Genomic DNA, 26,210 nt, shown 5'->3' on the forward strand with positions numbered 1-26,210 from the left:
CTCTGCTCAGTACATTACAGCACGTTCAATAAATTACATAAGGAACAGGACACCCCCCCCCCCCCAATACAAAATAAGTCAATCAATTTATTTCAATATAATGCATTGTAATGGAAAACCTTGCAATCAATCATATCAGTAAGACATATTGTAAAGCACTGTTTTGTTCCCACTCCTAACAAAAACACAACAAAAGTATACACATTGAATATCTTTTACAGATTTCACAGTTGTTATTGTCATTTCATCCATCTCCCACATATGGTCTGGGGACCAGTCTGTCTGTAAGGCATAAGTTATTACCTGCAATTATGAATGACTCCAGTGTGCTTAATTGTGTTTTTTCACGTTTAATTGAGCACTAATGTACATACAGTATAATGTTGCAGATTATTAGAAAGTAGCCAAGCCTGCAGTCCCTGGAGCAGTGATTCACTGTGGTTTTTGTAAAATGTTGTGAGTTTTCCCAGTTTCAAAGGCTCAAAAATATTTCCTTCTCCATGTGCTTATTGGAAGGTATAGTTGTGCCAGAAATTCCTTCTAGAGTTCCCTCCCAGTTTCTTAGTTTTCCTTCCTGATTAGCTGAAATGACAAAAACACATTTTACAAGCAACCCGTCAGGGATGGAGAAAGCTGACAGTGAACAACTCACAGTTTAATGCAGAATCGCTCTGAGGGATATTTCTGTTTTTGTCGCAGTTACTTCTTGATGGTTGTAGTGAAATTGTCCTCACAGATTCCAGAACCTAAATCTATGCCATCTGTCGCTATTATGTAGTCCTCTAAAATTAGAAATTGAAGTACTGATTGCATGGATTTATACAACAGCTGAAGGATTTGGTGTATTCCTACATGTGAGACAAGACAAAATACTCCCAGACTTTTTTTTGTTTTGCATGTTAACAACACACACAGTAGAAAAACACATGGTAATATGGCAAGGCAATGTGGCTCCACTAATGAGAGTTTTCATCTGACTGAGATATAAATACAATAAAATGAAAGATAAATAGTATTTCATAAACACTACGGTCAGGCAGAGAATCTCTACAGGTAATCATTTCCAGCCTAACTTATTTAAACAGAAATGTGGTAATAAAATCAGTGTAATCCCGCTGCCTTTATACATTCAGTATTATAGAGCATGTGATGAGGCTCCCCCCTGCTGGTTTCCTTCTCTTGGGGAGGTGGAGGACTCTGCAGGAGATCCACCATGCTCATTCTTGAGCCTTGGATGGTGGTTCTCTGTACAAAACAGATTCCCTCCCTCGGCTTGATCAGCTGTAAAAACTCCCCACCTCTCCACCCTGCTGGACCATTTCAGGGATGTTAAAGTTGCCTCTGTTGCCAAACACTGGAAAGACACCAAGATGTAAAATGTCTCAAGGCAGGCATTATTATAGCACCTGCAGACGATAACGATTGACTCTCTAATTAGTGAAGAAATGTTTCAGATTGAGGTCGATAGGATTTGATGCTTTATTTAGAGGAATTTAGACAGTAGGCTGGATTATAAAATCATAAGTGTATCAAATATATTACAAGTGAAACCTTTTTATGACACTGAAGAAGTCAATTAATTTAACATTTTGTGTTTTGGGGGTCCCAAGTTTGTTCTCATTTGAGGCCTCTTAAACTCTGAGACTCACTTTTCCCACTTTTTTTTGAAAATAGTGAAGAGAAAATGGCCTCTTGGGAACTCTCAGAGTAAAGAGTGCACACTTTAATTAAAGACAATTCAATACTTATCAGGGATGTGATTTAACAAACATAAAAATGAATACAAATGATGCTGACAGGGCAGGAGATGCAGCTGCTGCAGAGATTAAAATAGAAATGGCATTTCATTTCCATCTTCCATTCCTTCTTAAGGTGAATACCTCAGGGAAGGATATTGTGTAGAAATTTGAAAAAATGTGTTTCAGGTGGCTGTCAGGTTGAATAGACCGCTGGAGGATTAACCTTTTTAAGGTTTAGCAATAGAATATTATTATAAAATATAGGCTATATACTATATAAACTATAATAGATACTGTGTATATTCATTACATAACTTGTGATAAAAACAAAGAATTCCAACAGGTAAAAAACTATATTATTTCCAAGGTCAAGGAATGAACTTAAATGTTTAATCTTTAAGCCAATAATGTGGATGAAAATTCTTAAAAAGTGCCATGGATAAAATCATAACAGCTACTGAGCATGTATGTCAACAGACCAAGACATCAGTGGTGGAAGAAGTACTCAGATCTTTTACTCAAGTAAAAATACCTATACAACAGCGTAGAACTACTCCGTTAGAAGTAAAAGTCCTGCATTCAACGTTTTAATTGAGTAGAGGTACACAAATATTAGCAGCTATATGTACTTAAAGTACTTAAACAGTGAAGAGTAATAAGACGTTGAAGGTGTTTTTCAGCTGTGTGCAACATGGGGTGGGTGACTGCATGTAATGAACGATTAGTCATATTTCTAAGTGAATACGAATTTACTTTTATGTATATAATGAGGGCAAAATGACACCACCTACATTGTGTACAAAAACATCTACAAACCTTCGATTTCACATGCGCTTACAAATAAGGATATTGATGGATTTTGATTGCAGTAGTTTACACAGATACATCAGTGGACAGGACAGTGTGTCACAGGGATGTATTAGGTATTATTATTTTCTGGACACTTTTATCCAAAAGACCATGGTGTTCCATATTATTGTCCTATCCTAGGTGACCCACAGAAGGATGATCAACTGGGCAAAGTGGGCAACAGCCCAGAGGCCTCCAAACTCCAGAAGGTCCCAAAAGCTTTACGATTACTGTGTGCATTATCATTTTCCATGACAAGGGTCTGAAGGTGAGTCCTGATTTGCTACCTGATCTTAAAACAGGACCCGTGACTATGAAATGGCTCCCTGCCTGCCCAAACTACCACAACGCCCCCCTATTCAAGACCTTTATTTTTTAAGCTATGTGCTTACATGTTGCAAATTCCTGAATGAATGTGTTTAACCAAATTACCACACAGCAAATCTGGGGGCAGTAGTATTCCAGATAGAAAGACATTGCACAGCGAGTGGGAGGAAGTGTGGGTTAACAGGGACCCAGAAGCTAATTTTTGCTTCGGGGACCCCTGGCAGATTAATCAGGCTGTGGGGCCCAATTTGAACCTCTTAACCTCGAGTACATAGGTTTGAAGAAAACAAGAAGCATAAATTCTGTTTATATATTTGAAAATGTTTAATTTCTTGCTGAATTAATGACCTCTAGAGTTAATATATAAATGTACAGTGATCTGAATGGAAATCATATAATATAGTAAATAAATAGTACTCTATGAATATAATAATTATATGTGTACAAGTGTTTCTTCGCCCTATGGTGATCAATGTGAAGTTGACTCGTGATTTTATTTACTATTACATAACTGAGATCACTGAGAACATGGCACAACTTTAATTGCTTACATAACTAATCCAAAACAGCATTGTATCTTGCCTGTTTTCTCTTTCTTGCTGGAACACTCGTTTTCACGCTCTTGCTGAAATGTTCATCTTTGCCTCAGTTCCAAATCAGAGCCTCCAGGGGTCCTCTGATGCTGCCAAGACACTGAATGTGCTTTCTCCATCTTCAGTCCCACACCACCAAGGCGTAGGAGACTTCTCTTCCTGCCAGTGAGAAGGTGGGCGAGCAACAGACATGAAATAGAGACAAGAAAGAAAAAAATCCCAGTTTGAGCTTTCCAAAGCTCTGCTTGTCTTTTATCCCTGTCCCTGTACGCAGCTACATACATGAAGGAGTGGGCGATGTGGAGGCACCGGCCCTAGCCAAAGCCCCAGGCCACTATCCATAAAAAAGAGCAGAAGAAGCACACTTAACACTTAGCAATAGGGGGACAAAGGCCCTACATCTTGATAATTATATAATGTATACAATAGTCTTTTCAAAGATTGATTGATTGATTCATCCAGGGCTGGGGATAGCTAGTTGGCTTGTTAGTATCATGGATGGATTACTGAACTGGGCCTACTGGGTACAGGCCTACGGCCCCAGGACCAGAACCTCCATGAAGTGTCTCCAAAGAACACCCAAAACTACCACAAATAACACACTAAATGACCACAAAGAGACACAAAACTATCACAAAGAGACAGAAAACGACCACAAAGTGCAAGGTCTTGGGTGGTTTTATAGGTCACCAACAACCATCAGAGGGCAAGTCAGGCTTCGTGTCATCTACTCTCAACCACATTGTGTGAAAAATGCACTTCGGCTTTTTTTTAAATGGAATTTTAGGCTAACTCATAGTATTGTAAACTGCAAAAGCAAAGAGTGTGTCTTTCAGCTGTTTTGCAAAAGTGTCCAAGAGCAAAATAAAAAAGACTATAAGACTCGGTGTGCCATCCTTTCCATGTTTCATGCCAAATTTCATGCATCAGTGCCTAGAGTAAAAATAGGCAGTATCAGACCAGTGTAATGTAAATATGTTTTGTTTGCAAGTCTGGCAGCTCCAGTGGATGCTGTTGTGTGGCTGACCCTTTCTTACTATACTGACAATGAACAGGCCACACATACAGTACACACAACCAGGAGGAGACAGACTAAAGGGTTTTACCCACCCACTCCCACTTCCTTAATATAAATATGACAGTGTCTGTTTTATTCCAGACAGGAACTTGTTTGAAATATATATCTGCTTTTCCATGTATGTATACATTAGTAGGAGACTCTGCATTCCTTTGATACATTCCTATATTTATTTGCCATGATTGTTTAGCATCTTGACTCACATACTGACTTCTACTGTTTATACTCGCTGGGAAACTGAAATCAATTCTGAACTACACCGTTGTGCCAGAAGAAATAGTTAAATATACACTTATATAGAGCATATAAAATTAGCCTCATAAACCCCACTGATTCATTCATTGGGTCAGTTATTAAAAACTCAACAACAAAACCCACAGAATTTTGATTCCAACATTTCCAAAAAATATCAAATTTGTCAGGACGTTTTTATTTTTGCTAATGTGTATAAAACTATGCACAAGACATCTAAAACATTTCCATTTGATAAAATGATACAGCTTAAAATAAATAAATAAAGGATATGAATATGTCACTCAGTGTATAAACATCATATAGCTTTGGTTAAAGGCTGGGATAAAACAGAATATATATATATATATATATATATATATATATATATATATATATATATATATATATATACACAGTATACACAGTATACTATACTGTCAGGCACTGTTAAGGGGTTTAACTCTAATTTTGCAACATAGTGGTTAAAGGTTTTGTCAGTCACTCAGTATAGGATGTAGTATGAATAGGCTAGAAACTACTGTATATATTTTATTTTATTTATTTTCATTTTATTACATTTAATAAGCCAGAACATGAATTTTGAACATTATAAAACTAAATTGACAAAAAGTCGATATAATTCCCTATTGGGTGAAATGCTTATAGGATTATTGTCGCTTTTTTAACAGTGGTTCCCAACCTGGGGGTGGATCCCCCATCCGGTCCCAAACTAAATATGAGAGGGTCACAAGATGTCACAAGATTTCATTTTGATTCATTCTCTTATATTTTCTATCAATTTACCCTTTTGGTAGATTTTAATTTGCATTACTTACCCTATACTTTGTTTGCATTGCTGTATTGTGTTGAGTCTTATGTTGATAAATATAAAACCTGAGAGGGAAAATATTATTTGAACTGCTCATAACTCACGTCCTTACATTGAGCCCATAACCTGTAAACTGGGATCAAAAGCAGACGTTGCTTCATTTTTAAGGGGTCATGCCAAACAGCTCGTGTAATATCTGAATATGGTTGTTCCAGTTGACACCACTAGATGGTGGTGCCGTTCTTCTGTGTCACAGTGCTGCTTAGCTTAGAAGGTGGAGGTGCTGCACCTCCCTCATTGTCTGAGTGGAAGGCATCGGCACTGGATCCGCCGCTCGGTTCAATGTAATCCCGTCTTTCCCCGGCTCACTCACTCAGTCGTCCGCCATGGCGACAGCAGAAAGCCTCTGCTCCGGTCCGAGCAACATCTAAAAACTTAACTGGGCTTCTTCTTTTTTTAGTCACTACCGCTGGGCGTGGATGTAATATCTCCTTAGGAAATACATACGTGTGTGGACAAGCCTGCATTTCAAGAGAAGGGGTAAGAGTCGTGCAGCCCAAGTCCTCACCCTGTGTGCTCTTAAAGGAAGTGATTCAACTTGTTTGAGGAGATTAGGGTTAAGTCCTGGGAGTATCTTTGCCGTGTTGTTTTATGATCCTGTGGATTTCGAGGGAGGCAAATAACTATCACTGTGTGTAAAAAAAATCTGCATGTGCAGCCTGTAACTGACCTATTTGTCCTCCAGTGTGGGTTGCATTGCACATATAGGATCCTACCTTAGATGTATGGATGTGTGCAGACGCCGCAGTCTCGGATGTTTCGTAGCTTTAATGCTTCATGCCTCTGTGTGACATTTATATGTACAGGAGCTGTGCAATTTCTTTTACTGTCACTTAGTTTCCAGAAGGTGTCTAGGTGAGTCCAGACGGTATATTAATGTCACATCTACTGTGCTGGCTGATATTGTCCTGAGGATTACGGCAGCAAGCTCTATTAACCTACATTAATGGTGTGAAGACACTACCAGACTGTGTGAGGTGGGGAAAAAACTCGCTCAGTTTTGGACTTTACCATTTTATGCACTGTGTTCTCAATTACAATTTAGGCTGTTTTAAGACAGGCTTAAATGGCAGCCGAGCTCTGGTTACAACATGCGTGTATTCGGCAGTTGGTTGTCATTCTTTTCACTTAACGAACACATGTAACCTTGCCAATAATGCAGCGGGAACTTAATTGTGATTCATGCAATGCCAGCCACACCCAGGTATCAGTGACTGTTGCAGAACACAATTGAGCTCCTTTTTTTGTTGTGAAGCTTCCCTCAGGTAGACAGCTGGCTGTATCAGCCCCGGCCTCTGGCCATTCAGCTGTCACTAAAGGATTCCAGCTGTGCAGTGTTAAACTGCACTGAGGGCCCCCCATGTGCCCCTGCACACAGAGGAGCCACTGTTACAACCCTGGAGACTCTATGTGCCAGCAGTCACAGCTCCATGTTACACACTTGTGGGGAATTCCAAGCAAACAAGTTCAAAGGCAGGGTTTGAAACACTCAGGGGTCTGTAAATGACCCTCCCTCTGGCACTGTATACTGGGTGACTACTGTGCTTTATGTCACACTGTGGCAATGTGCCAGCTGTACAACTGGTGACTGTTTTATGTGTTTGTTTGGACCTGAGTTACCCATTCAGAGGAACACACAAACCTAGGCTCATGGCTGGTTGATAAATGATCCCTGGTGCAGGGGAGCGTACGTGTTGGCTGAAATAATCACTGTCTACTCTTTCACTCTCTTCTGTTTCACTGGTGCTTTGTTTGAGGAGTGTCTGGTTACGTGGCATGCATGTGCAGGTCATATAAGACATGAATTTACAGACTCAGCATGACACACTTGCTAACAATCAAGGCAAGGGCCACTGAGTGATGACGGTGTGAGGATTAAATGTCATAAATAACTGGGCTGGAATTGGAAAAAAATGCCTGTTTCCATTCACGCTCCCGGTGACAGCATTTGGTCTGGTTTCCATCAGCCCAAGGGAGTGTCAGCAAAGTCTGCTGATGAGTGTACAGACAGGTGCAAATGATGAGAACATGCTCTCTTAACACTTTGGCCCTTGTGGTTGGGGTTCATTGGCTTTTTATCAAACCTGAATCTACTTGTGGAATCCAAATCATTTTAAATCCCTTATTTCTAGCTTTAAGCAACCAAAGTTATGAATACATTCACAGGGAAGAACTGAAACTCAATCAACATAGCTGCATCCCAGGTTCTTCAGTTGCATCCCTGACTCCTCCACTTGCCTCCCTTCCTCCCATCTTAGTCCGTCCCACCAAAGAAGCACGGGAGAGACATGAGGAAATTATGGGAGGAGAGAGGAAACGAGGGAATGTGTTTTAGAGGGATGAGATGTCCTTTCCTCTAAAGCGTCACATGAATTTGTCTGTATGGGTGAAGTTAGCAACCCTATTAGCTGCATGGCTTCTGGGAAGGCTGCTCTGGTGTATCCTTGCTCATAGCTCCTCGCTGATCCCTCCTCGATGCTCACTCCTTGTACTCAGGGCAGGAATAAGAGCTTTGAGATGGCCTTCACGAAGGAGGGACAGAACAACTTCTGATTCAGCTGAGGAGCTATCAAATAGGGAAAGTGAGAAGCATCCCATGTCATTCAAATGTGTAAAGATTAGATAGATTACATATTTGATGTTTAGTTTAACAACTAATTGCTCCTTACTAATAATATAAAAAAGCAAGAGCAGATTAGGACTTGATAAGATATTGGTTAGCGTTGGATATATCTAGATATTTTGGAACCAGCTATCACAACACAAGTTAGTCAATAGTGCTCAAGTATTTTTAAGTATTAAAAGTAAAATAATCCTCACATTTTAGAAACTGGAAATGATGAAAACAGCTCTGTCAATCAACTAAGTGTTTAATCGGCTAATCATTTCAGCTGTGTTGTAGGCCGTTATATGTTGGGTAGTTCATTTATAATACAACATTGTATTTTATAAACTACATATGTTCTGTGTGCAAACATCTTAATTTGTAAACTAGTAACTAAAGCTGTCTGATTAATGTAGTGGAGTAAAAAGTACAATATTTCCCTCTGAAATGTAGTGAAGTAGAAAGTGGCATGAAAAGAAAAGAGTCAAGCTAAGTACAAGTACCTCAGATTTGTACTTAAGTACAGTACTGGAGTAAATGTACTTAGTTACATTCCACCACTGGTAGTGCTGCAATGATCAGTCAGTTTGTTGATTAGAAGATCAACAGAAAATTGATTGCCAAGAAATGTTGATAATCGATTAGTCGTTTAAGTCATTCACCAAGCAAAAATGCCAAGCATTCGCTGTTCCAGCTTCCAATATGTGAAGATTTGCTGCTTTCCCTGTTTTATATCACTGAAAATGGAATATCTTTGTGTTTTGGACTGTTGGTCAGACAAGACAAGCAATTTAAAGACGTCTGCTGGGGCTTTGGGAATTTGTGACGGACATTTTTCACAATTAATAATTAAAGACTACATCTGTCAATTACAAAAATAAATGACAATTTAAACAATAATTAAAACAATCGTTAGTTACAGCCCATACTTGTCAGCCTTGTGGCATCTTACTTTATTCATTAAATCCACTCCAACTACAGTCTGCAGTGTTTGAATGGAAACTTCTTATATGCTTCTCCGAAGCATCAGGCAGACTATCGTCAGACAGAATTTAGTGTATCCACTGTCCTTGGCCTATTTTCTCCAATGCACTCTGCTGGATTACATTATCCACTCCTTCTGAAATGCCTTATTCAGCTTTCAACTTAAACTTGGCAGCAGTCATTTACCTCTGCGGCGGCTGAACAACTGCCCAATGGCCTCTGTATTCTGTTGAAGCACTTGGTGAGGTCTCAGGATGATATCAGCCTGCTGGAATGTGCAATGAAGAGAGAATTAAGCAGGACAGCAGGCCCTCTGGGATCTGGCTGTGGATACATGAGTGGTGGATAGCAGCCTGCTCAAGTGTCAACCCAGAGTGAATGAGTCCACGACTTTGTCCAAACACAACCCTCCACCTGGGACATACACAGAGTCACACTGCATGTTGTTCCAGATTCTGCACCTCCACTTTGATTTGAATATCAGACGAGACCCTACATTGCTGGATGTGGCAGGGAAGTGGTTCTCTTCTACTGTTTTTACCCTTTGCTCTCAGGTTACTCAAATTTGCTGCTCATTCAGTTCACATCTCCTACAGAGTCCTCACGTATTTGCCTTGATGCCATTGAGACCAATTAAAACCCAACTAACTACATGTCTGTGTGTCGTTGGCCTTAATGCCTTGCTTTTACGACTTCCCCAATCAATTGTCATTGTATTGACTCTTTGGTTTTACACTGTAGCCTCGTGATTCGTTTGTCACATCAAATTAGATCTTCTTGATTTGTGCTTTGAAATCAAGAACAAGCTTGGATCTCTTTTTTTTTTTTTTTCTTGTCTTTTTTTACAGTAATTGGTTCTCCCACAGGCAACAATTATCAGCCATTAGTGGCGAGTGCAAATACCGCATTTGCAATTACTGTGTTAGTGTGACACCGAAGGTTGTGCAGCCTGTTCTCTGGGCTCTTATGCTTTCATTGCATTTTACCTCTTGCACCACTTATGCTTCTCACAACTCCAATAAAAACATGTAATTCCTCAATTGCATTATTTTATGTTTATACTGTATGGAATACAGCTGCAGGTGACCGACTGCATGTACATGTTTTTGCCTGACTTTTTTCTCTGTGCAGGCTGGACAGTGAGCATTACAGTGCATCATGGCAGAGCCAGACCCAGAGCCAATGGCCTCTGGAGCAGCGCAGCGTCTTGGAGCCCCGGAGACTCTTGGTATCAGTACGCTGGACCCCGGTCACAAACCCCCGGCCATGCCCCCTGGACGACACGTCACCATCAGGGTCCGCATGTTGGACGACACAGAGGAGCTCTTTGACATCTCGGTGAGTTGTTAAAGCCTTTTCGCTCAGGCGCATTTCTTGATGGGAATACTAATTTCGGATTGGGACTCCTAATTATTGCACAGTAGCCAAGAAGTATTTCCCGTTTTCATCATAGCAGCCGCAGTCTGGGAACAGGTTGGCATGGCAACTGCATGATGTTAAGTTGTTGAATGCATGGCAGAAACTGGAGGGTTCGTTGTATTTTGTCAGGGTTCTTCCGGTTGATTTTGGTGGTATTTCTTTACTTTCTAATCTCCCAAACTGTCTCAAACCTGCTCTACAGCTGTCATCTATTACTACACATTTCCTCAGCAGTGAATTTTAACAAGTAGTTATTTTATTTTATTCATATAGCATATTCCTCTGAGCTCCATTGTTGTCCGAAGTGTATTAAACAAAATGATTAGCCACATAAATGAGCCACACAGTTGCACTGAATGATATGTTCCTTTATTATGATGAACATAGGTGCTGTAGTTTATTTTGAGTCAGTCACACATTCAGCGTCCTGCTGCCGTAAACACTCACTAGTTAACCAAATGTGTATAAATCCACGGTTAAAATTGTCCCCAACAAATACAGCATTTACTCCTGTTGATGTAACGTTTGCTAAAAAGGAAAATACTGAGCCTTATGTTTTAAAATCAAACTATATGTATATACTTTACATCTTCATTAGGAACCAATGGGCTTGGGCTGCCATAGACAGGGTAGTTTGGTAAGTCAGAACATATTAAGAGACTAGACTAATGTTGGTTTTGGTGTTTTTGTGGGATTTGTTGACGGAAAGAAAAATATAGAATAACGCCAGCATTATCCTTGAAGGCGATGAAAAGATGATGACATACACACTCTTGTGCTGTTTTGGAAAGGTGTCTTGGCCTGGCCCTTGATTAAATGGCAGAAACATAGGGTGGAGTAAGTGAAAAGGCTGTTATTTTTCTTAGAATAGAAGAACAACCCACATTCTGTGACCACAGTCGTTCCTGCCTGGAAGAGAAGAACGAGATGAATAGATAGAGGGAAGTGAAAAGTGGTGATGGAGGGAATCAGAGACACTAGCAGCAGCAGCAGCCACAGAGGACCCGTTTAATGTGTATGAACGGGGCTCGGCACTACAGCTGCTGAGCTTTACTGACAGTTTGTGATTGTGGATGTGTCCTTCTGGCAGTTTCCCAAGGCAGTATGGGTAAATGTTGCTCCTAAAGCAGGCGACGGAGCTCCCTGTGCATGACTGCTAATCTTTCTAGTGGTATCATGTGTTGTACTTAATACTTAAGGCTCACTAAATTCTCACAGTGAGGTCCCGTTTGATTGTCCTCATTTAACCCACATTAGGTTTTGTGTACTTTTGGTTAAGTTAGGCATCAAAACATTGTTAGTTTTTGTTTTACAAGATTCTTGATGTCTTAACTAGTATACTGTTTTAAGACGGCAAGCGAATGTGCTACATCCGCTTTGTCTTTTCTCAGGTTAGAACAATCAGTTCGCCAATACTGGTCTTTCAGAATTAAATATCCAGCCAGTAATGCCTACATCTGATACAAGGGAGAGCAGGTGAGGAAGGGCTTTGATTCAGCCTGCTTCAAGGCTCATAATCTGTAAAACCTGCAGTAAAACTCTGCTCTCTAAGGAGATATCAACCTCAAGAGTTTTGTTAGCATACAGTAGATTTTTATGGAGTTTTGGTGTCCCAAAGACACAAAGAAAGACCAAAGATTGCTTCAATCTCCAAAGAATACACACACTGATGCTTTGTATTTTTTTGACATGATGATTTGTATATTTATATATATTTGGTTTAATCTGTCTTATTCTCTGTCTGTATCTTCTTGTTTCCATTTGCTGTCAGGTTTCATACAGTTTTAATACAGAGATGAAGAAACAACCGCACTGTCCCAAGAATAAAAAAAGCGCTACAGTGAGATTCCTGTTGTGTGTTTGGACAAAGGCTGCATAGCAGTGGTAATGCATACATAGCCCTGGCTCTTCCACTAAATTGGCCTTCTTGTGTGGACGAGGCAGCCCATGATGGTGTAGTTGAGCTGTAGTGATGGTGAGCTAGAAACAGCTTGTGTCACTGCAGCAGACATGCTGGGCAGAAACAAGCTGAAGATGCTGCTGAGAAGACGGTTAGAAAAGGCCCCCGCTAACAGAAAGCTTTATTCATGCTCAATTTAACATGCATTATGTCCTCTATCTCAAGTCAGCACTTGAGATAAAAATCTCAGTGGGCTTGATATTGTGTTTGCCTAGAGGTGTGCAAGGAGTTCCTTTTTTTTGTCATCAGCTCACACATTCAGGGTGGAAAGATCTGTTATCTTTAAAAAAAAAAAAAAAACACGATGCACAACCAGTTTTCGGTTCGAAAGGTTTTCACATTTAGTTCAGTTTTGCTTCTTAAAGGCACTGACACACCAAGCCAATAATCGACCGTTGGACAGTCTGGCGAGGTCAGCGACTCGAGTCTGTTCGGTGTGTTCTGTGCCGTCGTCCTTCATGTTGGCCGATTTGACATGTATAATCGGCGGGGCGGGCACTGCCGGCAGTCGGACTCAAATGACCCATCTGATTGGTGGAGTGCTAATCCAGAAACGGGGAGCGGAATGAGCGTGACTAGAGTCTCTCAAAATCTGACGAAAATCTTTTAAACTGACCTTTTGTCAATCTGAAATGAAGACAGATTCAGCAACTGCATGTCCTATTTCTCGCTTAAAATGTTTTCAGAAACACGTTTCGGTGAACTATTTTAGTACAATATGAGATTGTATTCTGAACAAGCCGCCATGACAGTCTGGCTTTGAATTTCCGGAGAAACAAGACTCACGTGACGGGTTCGTCCAGTCAGCTGCCGGTTTTCATTTTTGGGCGACAATACAGATTAGCGCCGCCTGCTGTTATGGAGACATATTACATCTCATCTCTTCGCTGTGTTCTGAGGCATTTTTTTTGACAAACTCGGGGAGACTGATCAGCCCAACTGCCTTTTCTGCCGACAGTTGACCGTCTGGTTGGTATGTAAGCAGCTTAAGACAGAAGGGGTACATTATATGTGTCAGGTTAATGAAGATAAGTCCCCTTTGAGCGCATAGATGCCTCTTAAAAATTTGACCTGGCAAGGATGTTTGTATGATCGGAGTGAGTTGCTTAACTTTAGCATCAGCTACATCCCAAAAATCCCAGCTTTTTTTTAGTCCTACTGAGATGGAGGATACAGAAGACATACTGTACGTACATACGTATACAGAAGACCAATCCTGCTGATATTAATCTCTCCCCAGCAGCAGTGAAGTGAGGTAATTGTATGGTCTACAAACCGCAAGCAATTATCTAGTCCCTTATTTCGCCGCAGGGACATACAGTTCGAGAAGAGGCAGTTCATCTTAAGTGATTTTGTAGTCAGAGTGACTCAAGGTAGGAATCTTTTTTCATGTGTTTCTTTAAGAAAACAAAACGTCTAACTTTACCATGGAACTGATACCGAAGGCATCAGTTCCTGCTCCTCTGGTTCAGAGGGATAAGTTTCCACCTCAGCGGGCAGAATATCAGATGGTTGAGAAACAAAAAGGGGCCACCGAGCCATCTCGTGGGTCACATACCATGCTGTGGCCTACTTAGCACTCTGGCTGTGAACACACTTGTGTTGATTCTGATGATGTTTGGCTGAACAAACCTCGACAGTCGACTGGCCTTGATTAATAAGAACATTTGAACCAAAATAGTGGTCTGGTTGCCCTTTTTCGCTGTGGATTTTTATGGAATTATTTTCTAATTAAAATGGGCATCTTGCCTCAGTCCATTTTGCTCATGCAGAGTTCAGTAGAGCAGGAAATCCAGACTGTAGCCCTCAGTCTGTCTTGCAGTCCTCAGGCTAACATACACTGACTCTGTCTGTACTAATGTTTTGACGCTTATGTTTGCTGATGGCTAGTAGAGGCTCTGCAGAAGTTGCCTGTGTGATTGTTGCATGGATTTAAGGGTTAGGAGGTGGGGGATGGGATGATGAAGGCAGAGCAGGGAAAGGAGAGTCATGCTCATTCCTGTGAATGAAGGAAACAGTCAGGCTCCATTAGCCAGACCTCACTGCTATGCTAGAATACTAACAAATACAACCTAACATGGAATGTTCCACTTCCAATTCGATACTGACGTTAGCAACACAGCACCATATGAAATTCAGACACAACTCTGTCTCTCTCATGTTGCACTACTACTTCTGTTCTTCCACTCTAACTATAATGACCCACTGAGGACTGCAGTCTCTCCTGTCCAGCCATCGCTTTGTCCAGTACAGTCATGGTACAGCCCCTTTTAAAGGCTACTGTGCAAAGAGAAATCTTCATTAATTACAGACTGCTTCATCTCTTGGCATTTTCATTTGCTTTCCGTATGAGATTTTTTTACCCAGCACAGCCTCATTAAACTACAATATATAACTTTTGCTTTCCTAATTACCGATGAAGTCTACAGCAAATTAATACACAAGCACAAGTAAAAATCATATTTTTAGCCACGCTCTGCTGGTCCACCACTTCAGTCCTAACTAAGATATCTCAACAACTGTTTGATTCATGGTTCCCTGAGGATGGATTTGAATGACTTTCGTGATCCCCTGACTTTTCCTCTTGGTCCACCATGATGTTGACATTATTAGTTTTAAGTAAAATTACTCAACAACTATTGATTAAATTGTCATGGTCCAGATTGGTCCAGACATTCACACCCCCCTCTAGATGAATTGTAATAACTTTGGTGATCATCTAACTTTTTCTCTAGTGCCATCATCAGGTCAAATTATTAATTTGTCCAGTGCTTGCACATATAATGGCATTCACATGAGCCCCATTGTTACTTTGTGTTTAGTGCTAACACACTATATATGTTATATATACAATATTATACCTGCTAAAATTCAGTATCAGCATGGTCACTGAGAACATTTTAGCATGCTGATGTTAGCTTTTAGCCCAAAGTGCCACTGTACCAGTGAGTGCATCCTCGCAGAGCCGCTAGCATGGCTGTAGACTCTGTCTTGTTTCACAGCATGTAGTAGGTGTGGAGCATCAGAGCTGTATGTGGGGCATGTTGATACTCTCAGCATCAGCTTTTGATCAGTTCAGATTACAAATCGGTGGATAAAGATGTTTTTTGACGCCCCTCCTAGCTGTGTTTGTACTCCGTTAATGTCGCCCTCTGATAATCCATCATTACATAATGTATAACACTGATTTGTCTACAGATACTAGAAAATATTGAAGCCTATGTTACTCTTTAGGAGCTTCTTAAATACATCTGCAATGTAAAGCCCTCTCTCCATCCTGGCAGGAAGCATGTCTGAGGTCGACCCACTGAGTCACAATCGTATTAGCTATAGAATTCATGTGACAGGGTGTAATTAATCTCTCACTGAGAAGCTGACCACGCTGTCCCTGATCTCAATACATCATCGCCATGGCTGGATCCATAGATTATCAAGACCATTTCCAACATTTGTCACAGAAGAGCAGATACAGGCGTGTACTGAGTGAGATATGAGATTAAATCACCTATGTCTGTGACTCGCGATATTCAACCTATTTTTGGCCACAGACATGGCATCTGATGCTTTGGGAGAACTTTCCCCATTCCCATAACTAAAGCATGTTTACAGCTGGATACCAGCAGCAGGGACCACCCAGGCTAAAGAGGGCTATGTCACAAATGAAAGGACCTGCATGCTTCAGAGTAAGAGACTCTCACACCAGTCCATAGGGCTTACCATCATCCCACCACTCGCCACTCTATCCCACATATGCTTTCACCCATTCATTGTGATGGGAAGCCATTAGAACAGCTCCAGTATGTCTTGTTGTCAGCTGAATGGCATTGAGGTCCTGACTTTAATGAGTAGAACCATGATGAAGGGCTTCTTTCAGCTCTGTCTTCAACAGCTTCAGTATGGTTGTTAAATAAAGGAAGGGGAGCTGGGATGTTTCTGCTCTGTTGCCACCTGTGGATCAATGCCAAGATGCACACAGCGTCCGCTGTAAGAGGTGCATATGTAACTAAATTTTCAGCACCGATCTGAATACCTATTACTTAATTAATTGGATTGGCTAATGCTCCGCTTACTGAGCAGAGTGCTTATTAAACTTGACATTCATGCTATTGTCATTAGTATATAATACAATGAATTCATAACATGAATCTGTGTCAATGTTTTCATTCAGAAAATAATCTTGTAATAATCGGCATGAACGCTAACTGGCAGCATCACAATAAATAATGCAATTCAAGCTCACATGTATGCGAAAAAAACTTGGATTGTCATCTTCTGCAACATTGCCTCTGCACAGTGAGACATGTCAGCATTATTGAAATGAAAGCCAGATATATCTTGGGCACATTACCGACCACCGAAGGTTCTCAGTATCTCGTGTTCCATGTCGAGTATTTTCAAACACGACATGTTGACTGTACAGTAAATAAAGGCAGAGCTCAGAGGGAGGAAGACAGTCTAGTCTTAAATCCTGTTAAACTCGGAGCTGCGGTGAGGACACGGTCTGCTTCCCCAGCCTCACAGTGCTTTAGTGGGGAGAACTGACAGACGTGGTGGTTGAATGATTTTGGTAAAGAGGATGATTTGGCACCTATTTCTTGATGAGCTGTCGTTGGCAGAATATGAATACAAATGGGATTTGATTGGGCTGTTAAAGCATTCGGGAGGATGGAACAGCAGCTATGCAGCCCAAAGCAACAAATCCAACTCTCATACCGTTTGCACCATGTCAATGAGTTTTCTAAACCAATTACTGTCACTCCCCATTCCCTAATATGAGTCATGCACGAGTAACAGTGAGATCTATTTAGATTGAATGTGCTGTGACTGTACTATAGCATTCCCCTGATGCAGATGTTCATTTGTAGGTGTGCCACTGTTGTGGAGAATGCATTTTAAAAGGAGTTTAAGGAGCAAACTGGTAGAAAGATGCAAGGAGATGGTGACCATCTTCCCCTCCCCCCTCATAGTGTAAGCTGGTCTTTACAGAGAGTTGCGAATGAAAGGATTGTTAGAGACAGTGTACAGATAAATAGTGCCTTTCTGATTTCCTCTCCCATGTCACCCGAGAAGGTGTTTGCAGCTTGACTGTGGAGACTATCTTAAAAAGGCCTTGATACAGCAAGAAGGCTGGGAATTACCAGCATCCACACATCTGATGTTTGTCACTGCTGTCTGTTCTGCTAACATATTACATTTATTCACTTTTGGGAGCCTTAAAATAGAAACATTTATTTTTTATGTTCTTGAAGACTGCTGTCCCAATAGTAATGATTCAGCCTACTTTAATCTGTTGTTATTCTCTGTTATTCTCCATGGCCTCCTGCCATGGAAAGGAATTATTCGTCATTTATCATCCCTCCCTCTGCTGCTAGAAAGCACCTTGTTGGTGTGACTGCCACAACCTTTGAGCTGTGTGTGTGTATGTATATATATATATGTATGTGTGTATATATATATATATGTATATATATATATATATATATATATATATATATATATATATATATATATATATATATATTACTCCCTCTGAGGTGCTAGTTTGGATCCCTGGATATATCTTTGTGAACATATATCGCTATGAATTTCAACACTATACGAGTTCATGTTTTAAAGCCCTCATGGTATCATGCTGGTCTATGTGTGGGTTGCCATGGCTACACATAGAGGTGAATAAGGAGCGTCTGAGCCGGTTGCCATGCTGCAGAGTTCTGTCTTCCCCTGATATCTGCCAGGGAGGGCAGGAGGAGGGTGTGTGTGTGTGTGTGTGTGTGTGTGTGTGTGTGTGTGTGTTGGGGGGGGGGGGGGGTATCTATACAGAGCATTAATGTGAGTGTAGTGTGCTAGCATGGAGATACGCTGCTGCACACCAATTATGACTAAGATATTCAGGAGACACAGCCTACCTCGTTGAAGGCTGAGGGTACGTGTGCGAGTTGTTTTTTCATATTTAAATCCCTTGACTGACTTAAAATATGACTGACAATAAGTTTTTAGGGATTATTAGCTCGTCTTGGTTTCACTGCTGTTTGACCCAGTTTTCCTGAAAGATGGCATTGTGTTAGGGGTGGCGAGGATTTGGGGGTGGGTCATATGCTTGGTGATGCCATAAAAAATATAAATGGAAGATGTGTGTTGTGCTACTGTTGAGCCAGTGCTGTGGTTTTGAAGGCTCACACATGCAGTACAAAGATGAAAGTCTTTTTTTTTTTTTTTTCAGATTTTCCAATGATGAACGATTCACATTGAAGCTGGAAAATAGCAAAAGTGTTCAGTAATGTGACCGTGGCATTCATGTGCCTTGCGTCATTCTTGCACTGAAAATACTCTCAAACATTCCTCACATGAACTCTGTACCCTTGGTTGCCTTTCTCTCATGAAATTGGATGAGTTCGGGGGGAGTGGTTGTTTTCCCACATACAGACATCTTCCTTCCTCAAATCCTGAAATGTAATTGGGTCGTGGACGCAACACTGGGATTTATGTGGTTGCTGATGGCTAAGAATACTAACATGCAAGAGGATGTTGGAAATCACAGTTTCATTTGAGTCATAAAGATAAACGGCATTTTCATCAGATCAATTTATTGAAATGTTTCCATCTATACCGAGGGGTACCTGGACCCTTTGATTTCATAAGAAAAGAGATATAATATATATAGCCTATATATTTGTGTTTTAAGAGGTGAATTAGCACACAAATAGGATTGCGTATTGACATGATGCTGATCTTTAGTATCTTTATTATCACAACAACCAGTAACCTTGCAGCTATGTTAGGCTGACTGCACAGGACATGCCTCAGTTTCCCATCGACCTAAGTCAGGTACACCTTAACAAAGTGCAATTGAGACTGCGGGAAAATAAGTAAGTAATCTTGCAGAAAAATAAAAATGCATACCATTTTCCAACATCCAGCTTCTGCCAGTTGTAGTTGTAGCAGTGCACATGCAAACTTGACCATACCTAATGGAATAAGGACAATTATTATCATTATTATTATCATAAATTCTACCTTGAACTTGGAAAAGAGACCAACATCTACAATCGACAAAATCAACAATCTAGGATCCCTGTCTTTTGTGGTTGTACGTGTGCAGCCACATATCCACCAGAGCCAGTGTGTTTTCTTGTCGGTCTCATCTGGTCTACAGCAGAAACCAGACTGCATTTTGGTAACGTTGGATTAATAATGTGAATGAATGCTTGTCCATCACCAGCCCAAGCTTTCCGAGATTGTGAGGATATTCTTAACATCATGCTTAAATTAAAACTAAAATCTGGTGAGAATGTGCATAATTACAGTGTGATTCCCTCTGAAAAGTGTTTGTTACATATTCCCTATCAGAGATACTACAACTGAAAAAAAAAAACATTTTTAGAGGGGAGCCTGGGGGATTTATATTGCAGGAATGTTAGCAATTGTACATTCTTCAAATGGTTAATAATTAATTAATATAATAATAATAATAATAATAATAATAATAATAATAATAATAATAATAATAATAATAATAATAATAATTATTATATTACCTTCATAATATATCTTCTCTACATTTTCCATTAAGCACAAGCAAACCACAAGCAAGCCATGTTGTAAACACAGCTTAAGTAATAATAATAATAATAATAATACCTTTATACAATCCTGCATAGAGAAAGACATTTACTCTGCGTCATTCATGCGGTTTCCTGGAAGGACAGACCGCACAGAGCTACTGCTGAAAGATGTCACTAAAGCTGTCAAGTTATGTCTGACACCATTATGCCGCACTGCTTTCTATACTGTGGCTGTGCACAGGTGCTTTAAAAAAAGTGATGCCTTTATAATAAGTCTTGTTCCTATGGTAACCAAGATGGATGTCTCTTTGTGGAAGATACTCATGTTTGTTTGGTTCAGACAGCAGTGAAGTCGACTATCTGCCCGTGTTGTCAATTCACAAAGGAAGGATGAGGCAAATGCAAACATAACCTGTAATCTCTTTGTAGGGTTTTGTGACAGACGCATGAAGGTGAATCCTCTGACTTTTCATGCACATGCATTATTCCATTGAACGTTGCCCTTTGATGACAGTGTGCTGATCCTTTCATTAAGCTCTTGAACTGTGGCACTGTATCCCACTGACTTAGTAGCAGCAGGGTTGGTAGACATCAGTGCATGATGGGTGTGGCAGCAGTGCTGCTCCTAGCTAGCCTCCATTCTCTCTCTCTGATGTCCTCCTAGTCTCAAAGAAAGGATGAAACCCTCATGGGAACCGGTTTGCCTCAGCAGCTTCACAGCAGCACTGACCCTCTTCAATGAATTATGAATGTCTCATTGGGATTCAGAGGGCTAATTAACATGTCAGACCCGAATAGAAGTGTGATATCATGGGATTATCCGTATCCTGTGGTGCTTTATTTTACTCCAAGTTCTCTGGCTTCACCTTCCCTGCTCTCATCTCATGAAATGTTCTTATCAGTTAGAAAGGTGTGCTGTGTGGTCACACAGTGGTAGGCTAATTAAAACCGTAATCGTTGCATTTCATCCCAGCTCTGTTTTTCGGTCAGTGCTGTAGCTCTGCCTGCAGTTAAGACGCTCCCATGGTGCATTTGCTTGACATGTTGCATATCAGAATTCCTTTCAGCTGTACCTGTGCAGCTGAGTCTGCCTCCCACTGCTGCCTGGCAGTAATTGAATTTGGGGTCTCTTGGGTAGATAGAGGAGATGTGTGGGAGGGAGAGTGAGGATGAATGAAGCGAAAATTGAGGGAGGGACGTGTGTGTGTGTGTGTGTGTGTGTGTGTGTGTGTGTGTGTGTGTGTGTGTGTGTGTGTAAAAAGAGTGAAATCTCAAACAGCTTACATATGCCTGCTGGATATGTATTGGCCTCTCTACCTCTCATTATTAAAGTGAGAACTGTTGCATAAGCTACCATAGAGAATAGCAAACCAGAAGATTTCATCTGTCCTGTTTTTGGTTTCCTCCTCTCTTCAGGCATGTTTGGGCTCCTTTGAGCTTTAGCCTGGGTGTCCCAACTGTTGAGCTTTTCTCTAGCTGTCTCTATTGATAAGTGATGCGCGGAGGTCCAGCGCTAAAAGATTCAAAGCTCTGTCAATGGAGGCCAGTGTGGGAATGCCCCTTAATAGATATCAAAGGATGTTTCCCAGGGGACGTCCACTGTCACACAAACAGTGGGGGTTGGTCTGTTCTGGGTATTTCAGGTCTTTGGACAGCAGTAAATGACTACTTTAGAGGGCTTGCAGAATAGCTAGCTCTAACAGGCTGTTGTCAAAGTCATAATGAATCCTTCCTGTTTTGTGTCCTTATGAAGAAGTTAAATAAGAGGGTCAGCCATGTTAAGGGCTGACACATCTTTGGCTCAATTCACATACTGCAGCTCACCTTACAGTTCAAGATGATAATATTTGATGCACAATATGATCATGGCTTTATGCTATGCAAAGATTGGATTTCTTATGAACGATCTCATTTGTGTATACATGCATATTCGACATATAGGGCCCTATCTTGCACCCGGCGCAGCGCAGTGCAAAGCCTAACGCAAGTGTCTTTGCTAGTTTAAGACCGACGCAGTTGTTAATTACCCATCCAGCGCCCACGTTGTTTAAATAGCAAATGCACCTGCGCCCATATGTGCACCTAGTGGTCCCTGTAAGCTGGTCTTACAGGGAGGGGTGGTCAGGTGCATTCTTGGCGTATTGCTATCTTGAGGCAGTGGAAAGTGATTGCGCCATTTCATTGTTATTTTAACAGCGCATTAGTAAAATGAACCTAGGCTCGTGCACAGCGTGCGCACACTATGCTTGTTACACACACAGGGACGCACAGCAGCACACAACATGCAAAAGATTAAAAATAAAAATATTACAATGTGAAATAGTATTATGATATGACGTTTGTAGCTTGGCGCATTGCTATTATGATGGCAGATTTGCTAAGCAGGAAGGAGAGATTTTCAGGAGAAGAAACTGATCTGCTGGTGCGTGAAGTGAAAGCGCGCGAGCAGATCAGTTTCTTCTCCTGAAAATCTCTCCTTTCTGCTTAGCAAATCAGCCAACATAATAGCAATGCACCAAGCTACAAACGCGCCTGGCTTTTAAAGGGAATGGGAGATGACACTCTGATTGGTTTATTGCATGTTACGCCCAAAACACACCTATGTTATAATTAAGACACTAAGTACAACCCTTTTGAACCATGCGCCTGGCGCACAGACCCTTTTTTCTGCCGTTAAACTAGCAAAAGTGGATTTGTACACGCCCTAAACGCACCTGTGCCAGGTGCTTCACACCGTGCGCTTAGATCGTTAAAATAGGGCCCATAGTCTCTCTTTTTCAGAGTAGTGGATTGATTGTCTAATCATCTAGTTTTTACATTCAGACGGAGATACAGGTCTTGTGGTTTTAGTGTGACTCACTTGCTTTATTTCATTTAAATCCATCACACAGAAATGTTGTCTGGGAGCTCACTCACATATGCTCAGTTGACCTCCTTTTAAACGGAGAGACAGCACGTAAACATTTAGCCTAATAAAGATATATTTGGTTAGTGAAATTACACTGAAATCATTTAAGTGAAGTGATTACACTGCACAGTCAAATGTGAACCATGTGGTTTAAATCAAATTATTAGTAGTAGTAGAGTCAAAGTGTTATGCTGAGCAACCAATAGTATACATGTAATTGCGCAATGATTGTGACTCTCTTAGACCCATACGGCTCTTTTGTGGTAATAAAACACACAACCAATCACATATAGCATTAACAGATCAATGACAGTGTATTTAATATGATAATATAAAACTTGCAGGGAAATTAGGTTATTACAGCAGCAAACAGTAGATATACAGCATGCAACTAATATTAGTAGACAGACTCTGTCACATATGTGTGATCCGATCTAGAGCAGGATAGCCATTAGGGGTATCACGATTCTCCAAATCCTCGATTCGATTACATTTTCAATTCAAAGGTCACGGTTTGATTCGATTCTCGATTATTTTTTTTTTTTAAAGCACGGGTTGCTATGCCATTTTTAGACTAGACTTTTATGCAGTATAATATCTGACCATTATTCGCAATGTACCACACTACATTGTCAAATTTAAAACATTTATTAAAAACATAATGTAACAATAACTTATATCTTCAGTCAGTTGGAAACTTGACAATTTGTCAATAAAGTAAAAAGAAAAAAAAAGTTTGCCGACAATGCTGAAGGCAGACGCTTTGCAGCACAGTGGTGTTTGGTGTGCTGTGTCAGCACTAGGATTAGGCAATGGTTATGGTTAGGGTTAAGGCCCTGACACACCAACCAGACGGGCTGACCGTCGGCAGAAAAGCCAGTCGGACTGATCAGTCGGGTCCCGAGGTCCAAAAAATGCCTCAGAACACACTGAGGCGACGCCGACTTGAGCGTACGCTCTGCGCGTGCGGGAAACGTAATACGTCTCCATAGCAGCAGGCGGCGCTGCTCTGTATTGTTTCCATTAACAGTCTGATTATTTACCAGAAAATGAAGACCGGCAGCTGATTGGATGAACGCGTCACGTGGTTCTTTTTTCTCCGGAAATTCACAGCCAGACAGTCATGGCGGCTTGTTCAGAATACGATCTCATATTGTACTAAAATAGTTCACCGAAACGTGTTTCTGAAAACATTTTAAGCGAGAAATAGGCCATGCAGTTGCTGAATCTGTCTTCATTTCAGATTGACAAAGGTCAGTTTAAAAGATTTTCGTCAGATTTTGAGAGACTCTAGTCACGCTCATTCCGCTCCCCGTTTCTGGATTAGCACTCCACCAATCAGATGGGTCATTTGAGTCCGACTGCCGGCAGTGCCCGCCCCGCCGATTATACATGTCAAATCGGCCAACATGAAGGACGACGGCACAGAACACACCGAACAGACTCGAGTCGAGGCTCATCCGCTCCCCATTTCCGGGTGAGTCCCGACTGCCCTGTCCCCGACTGAACATGTTGGGTCGGCCCAAATGAATGCCGACGGCTCCTCGAACGGCCGACGGCACGGGGCACACAGAACAGACTCGAGTCACGGACCTTGCCAGACGGCCCGACGCCCGATTATCGGGTTGGTGTGTCTTCTCTATTAGGTGCCTTGAAGACGATGGTCGCAGCGCTGCCTTGAAGGCTTGGTTGGGGGCTTAAAACACCATTGAGCCAGCACAGAAACCCCGCGGCCACGCTGCTGTGAAAGCTCCCCGAACGTCATTTATCAGAGTCTGGTTGTTACCCCTCTCAGTGGCAGCTCCTCTACTTCATATCTTTATACCGGAGCTAACCGCTAACCGGAGCTAACCGCTAATCAGAGCTAGCTAATAGTTGCCAACCGAGCCTTCAGTTCTGCGTGTCTGTATCCATTAACTGCACGTATGGACTCGAACCAGAATAAAACCCTTCATTTTATTAAAATGGCTGTAAAAGTTTTAAACTACAACTCAGAGTTGTTTGAATGACAGAAATCAGCTCAAGGTACAGTGTAGCACTAGCGTGCTAGTTGATGCTTTCTCTGCGGAGTGCAGACTGATTTGCTCTCGCGAGTCATGTGACCAAATCGCAGCCTTTGCGATTAGGAAAACGTATCGCGATATTATCGCAAATGCAATTAATCGTTCAGCCCTAGCACAGCGGTCTTAGCAGCTGAGCAGACAGATAGCAGAGAGGGCGACTCTACAGTCCGCTGCTTGTTGCTCTCTCTAATATTACCAATATAAGCTGCTCTGTTTAGGCTACAAACCGTGCATGCAGGCTGAAATTCAACCGTGCGGTTTTGTCGGGATTAAGCTATAAGCAGAAGGAAACTCCGCTAGCTGCTAGGCTAATGTGCAATGGTAAACACACAGAATATGGTACACGCACATAGCAGAGCTTGCAAACTGGCTTTCTTGTCGACAACGCGAACATTGTCAACATAACTCACTGGAAATCCAAAATACTTCCACACCGGCGACTTCACTGAAAGAGGAGGGGGTTCAAGTACTGTCGATGGGTCTCCTGCATCTGCAGTTGCCATGCTAACTTTTGACTGGCTGTAGCTAAGTTAGAGGAGGTTGACTTGCAGCACTTCAACACGTGTGTTTTTTTCCGCTTGACAAGCCAACCGGACGTGACATGGGGGCGTGGCAGCATCGACGATTCCATTTTTTTATTTGAAATTCGAGATTGTGATTTAATTGTCGGTCCATTTCGACTTAAAATCGAAATCATGACACCCTTAGCAGCCATGCTGCTGCACACTCTAGGTTACCGTGGAGATCTTTCCCTAGTTAAATAGTGAGCCAGCGTTGTGCGACTGAAAGCCTTGGTTGCACCCAGCATCGGTTTGCTAACCTCACTTGGTGAGAAAAACCCCAGGCCCACATTTAAACCCAAAACACTTTGGGAGACGTTCTTGTGCCTTAAACCTCTTAGGGCGTTTTCACACATACGTCATTTGGTCCGGCCCTTCGGACTTTTCAGTTTGATCCGAACCAAAATTACACATTATTAGTGTGAAACCTCCCCTGGACC

General features: G+C 41.4%; 1 protein-coding gene across 3 annotated transcripts in view; it reads left to right on the forward strand.

The window, feature by feature from the left end:
- Positions 1–5,927: 5,927 nt before the first annotated feature.
- The window catches only part of LOC116047853 (FERM, ARHGEF and pleckstrin domain-containing protein 1), a 56,998-nt gene continuing 36,715 nt past the window's right edge, over positions 5,928–26,210 (forward strand). For 2 of the 3 annotated variants that reach the window (XM_031296861.2, XM_031296871.2), the window contains exons 1-2: positions 5,930–6,189; positions 10,430–10,636. In XM_031296861.2, the coding sequence (XP_031152721.1) occupies positions 10,457–10,636 (180 nt within the window). In that variant the 5' untranslated portion in view covers positions 5,930–6,189; positions 10,430–10,456. Of the gene's footprint in view, positions 6,190–10,429; positions 10,637–26,210 lie in introns of all 3 variants that reach the window. The other variant, XM_031296880.2, reaches the window with a different exon arrangement.

This window comes from Sander lucioperca, chromosome 8 (assembly GCF_008315115.2).
Source record: "Sander lucioperca isolate FBNREF2018 chromosome 8, SLUC_FBN_1.2, whole genome shotgun sequence".
Lineage (NCBI taxonomy): Eukaryota > Metazoa > Chordata > Actinopteri > Perciformes > Percidae > Sander > Sander lucioperca.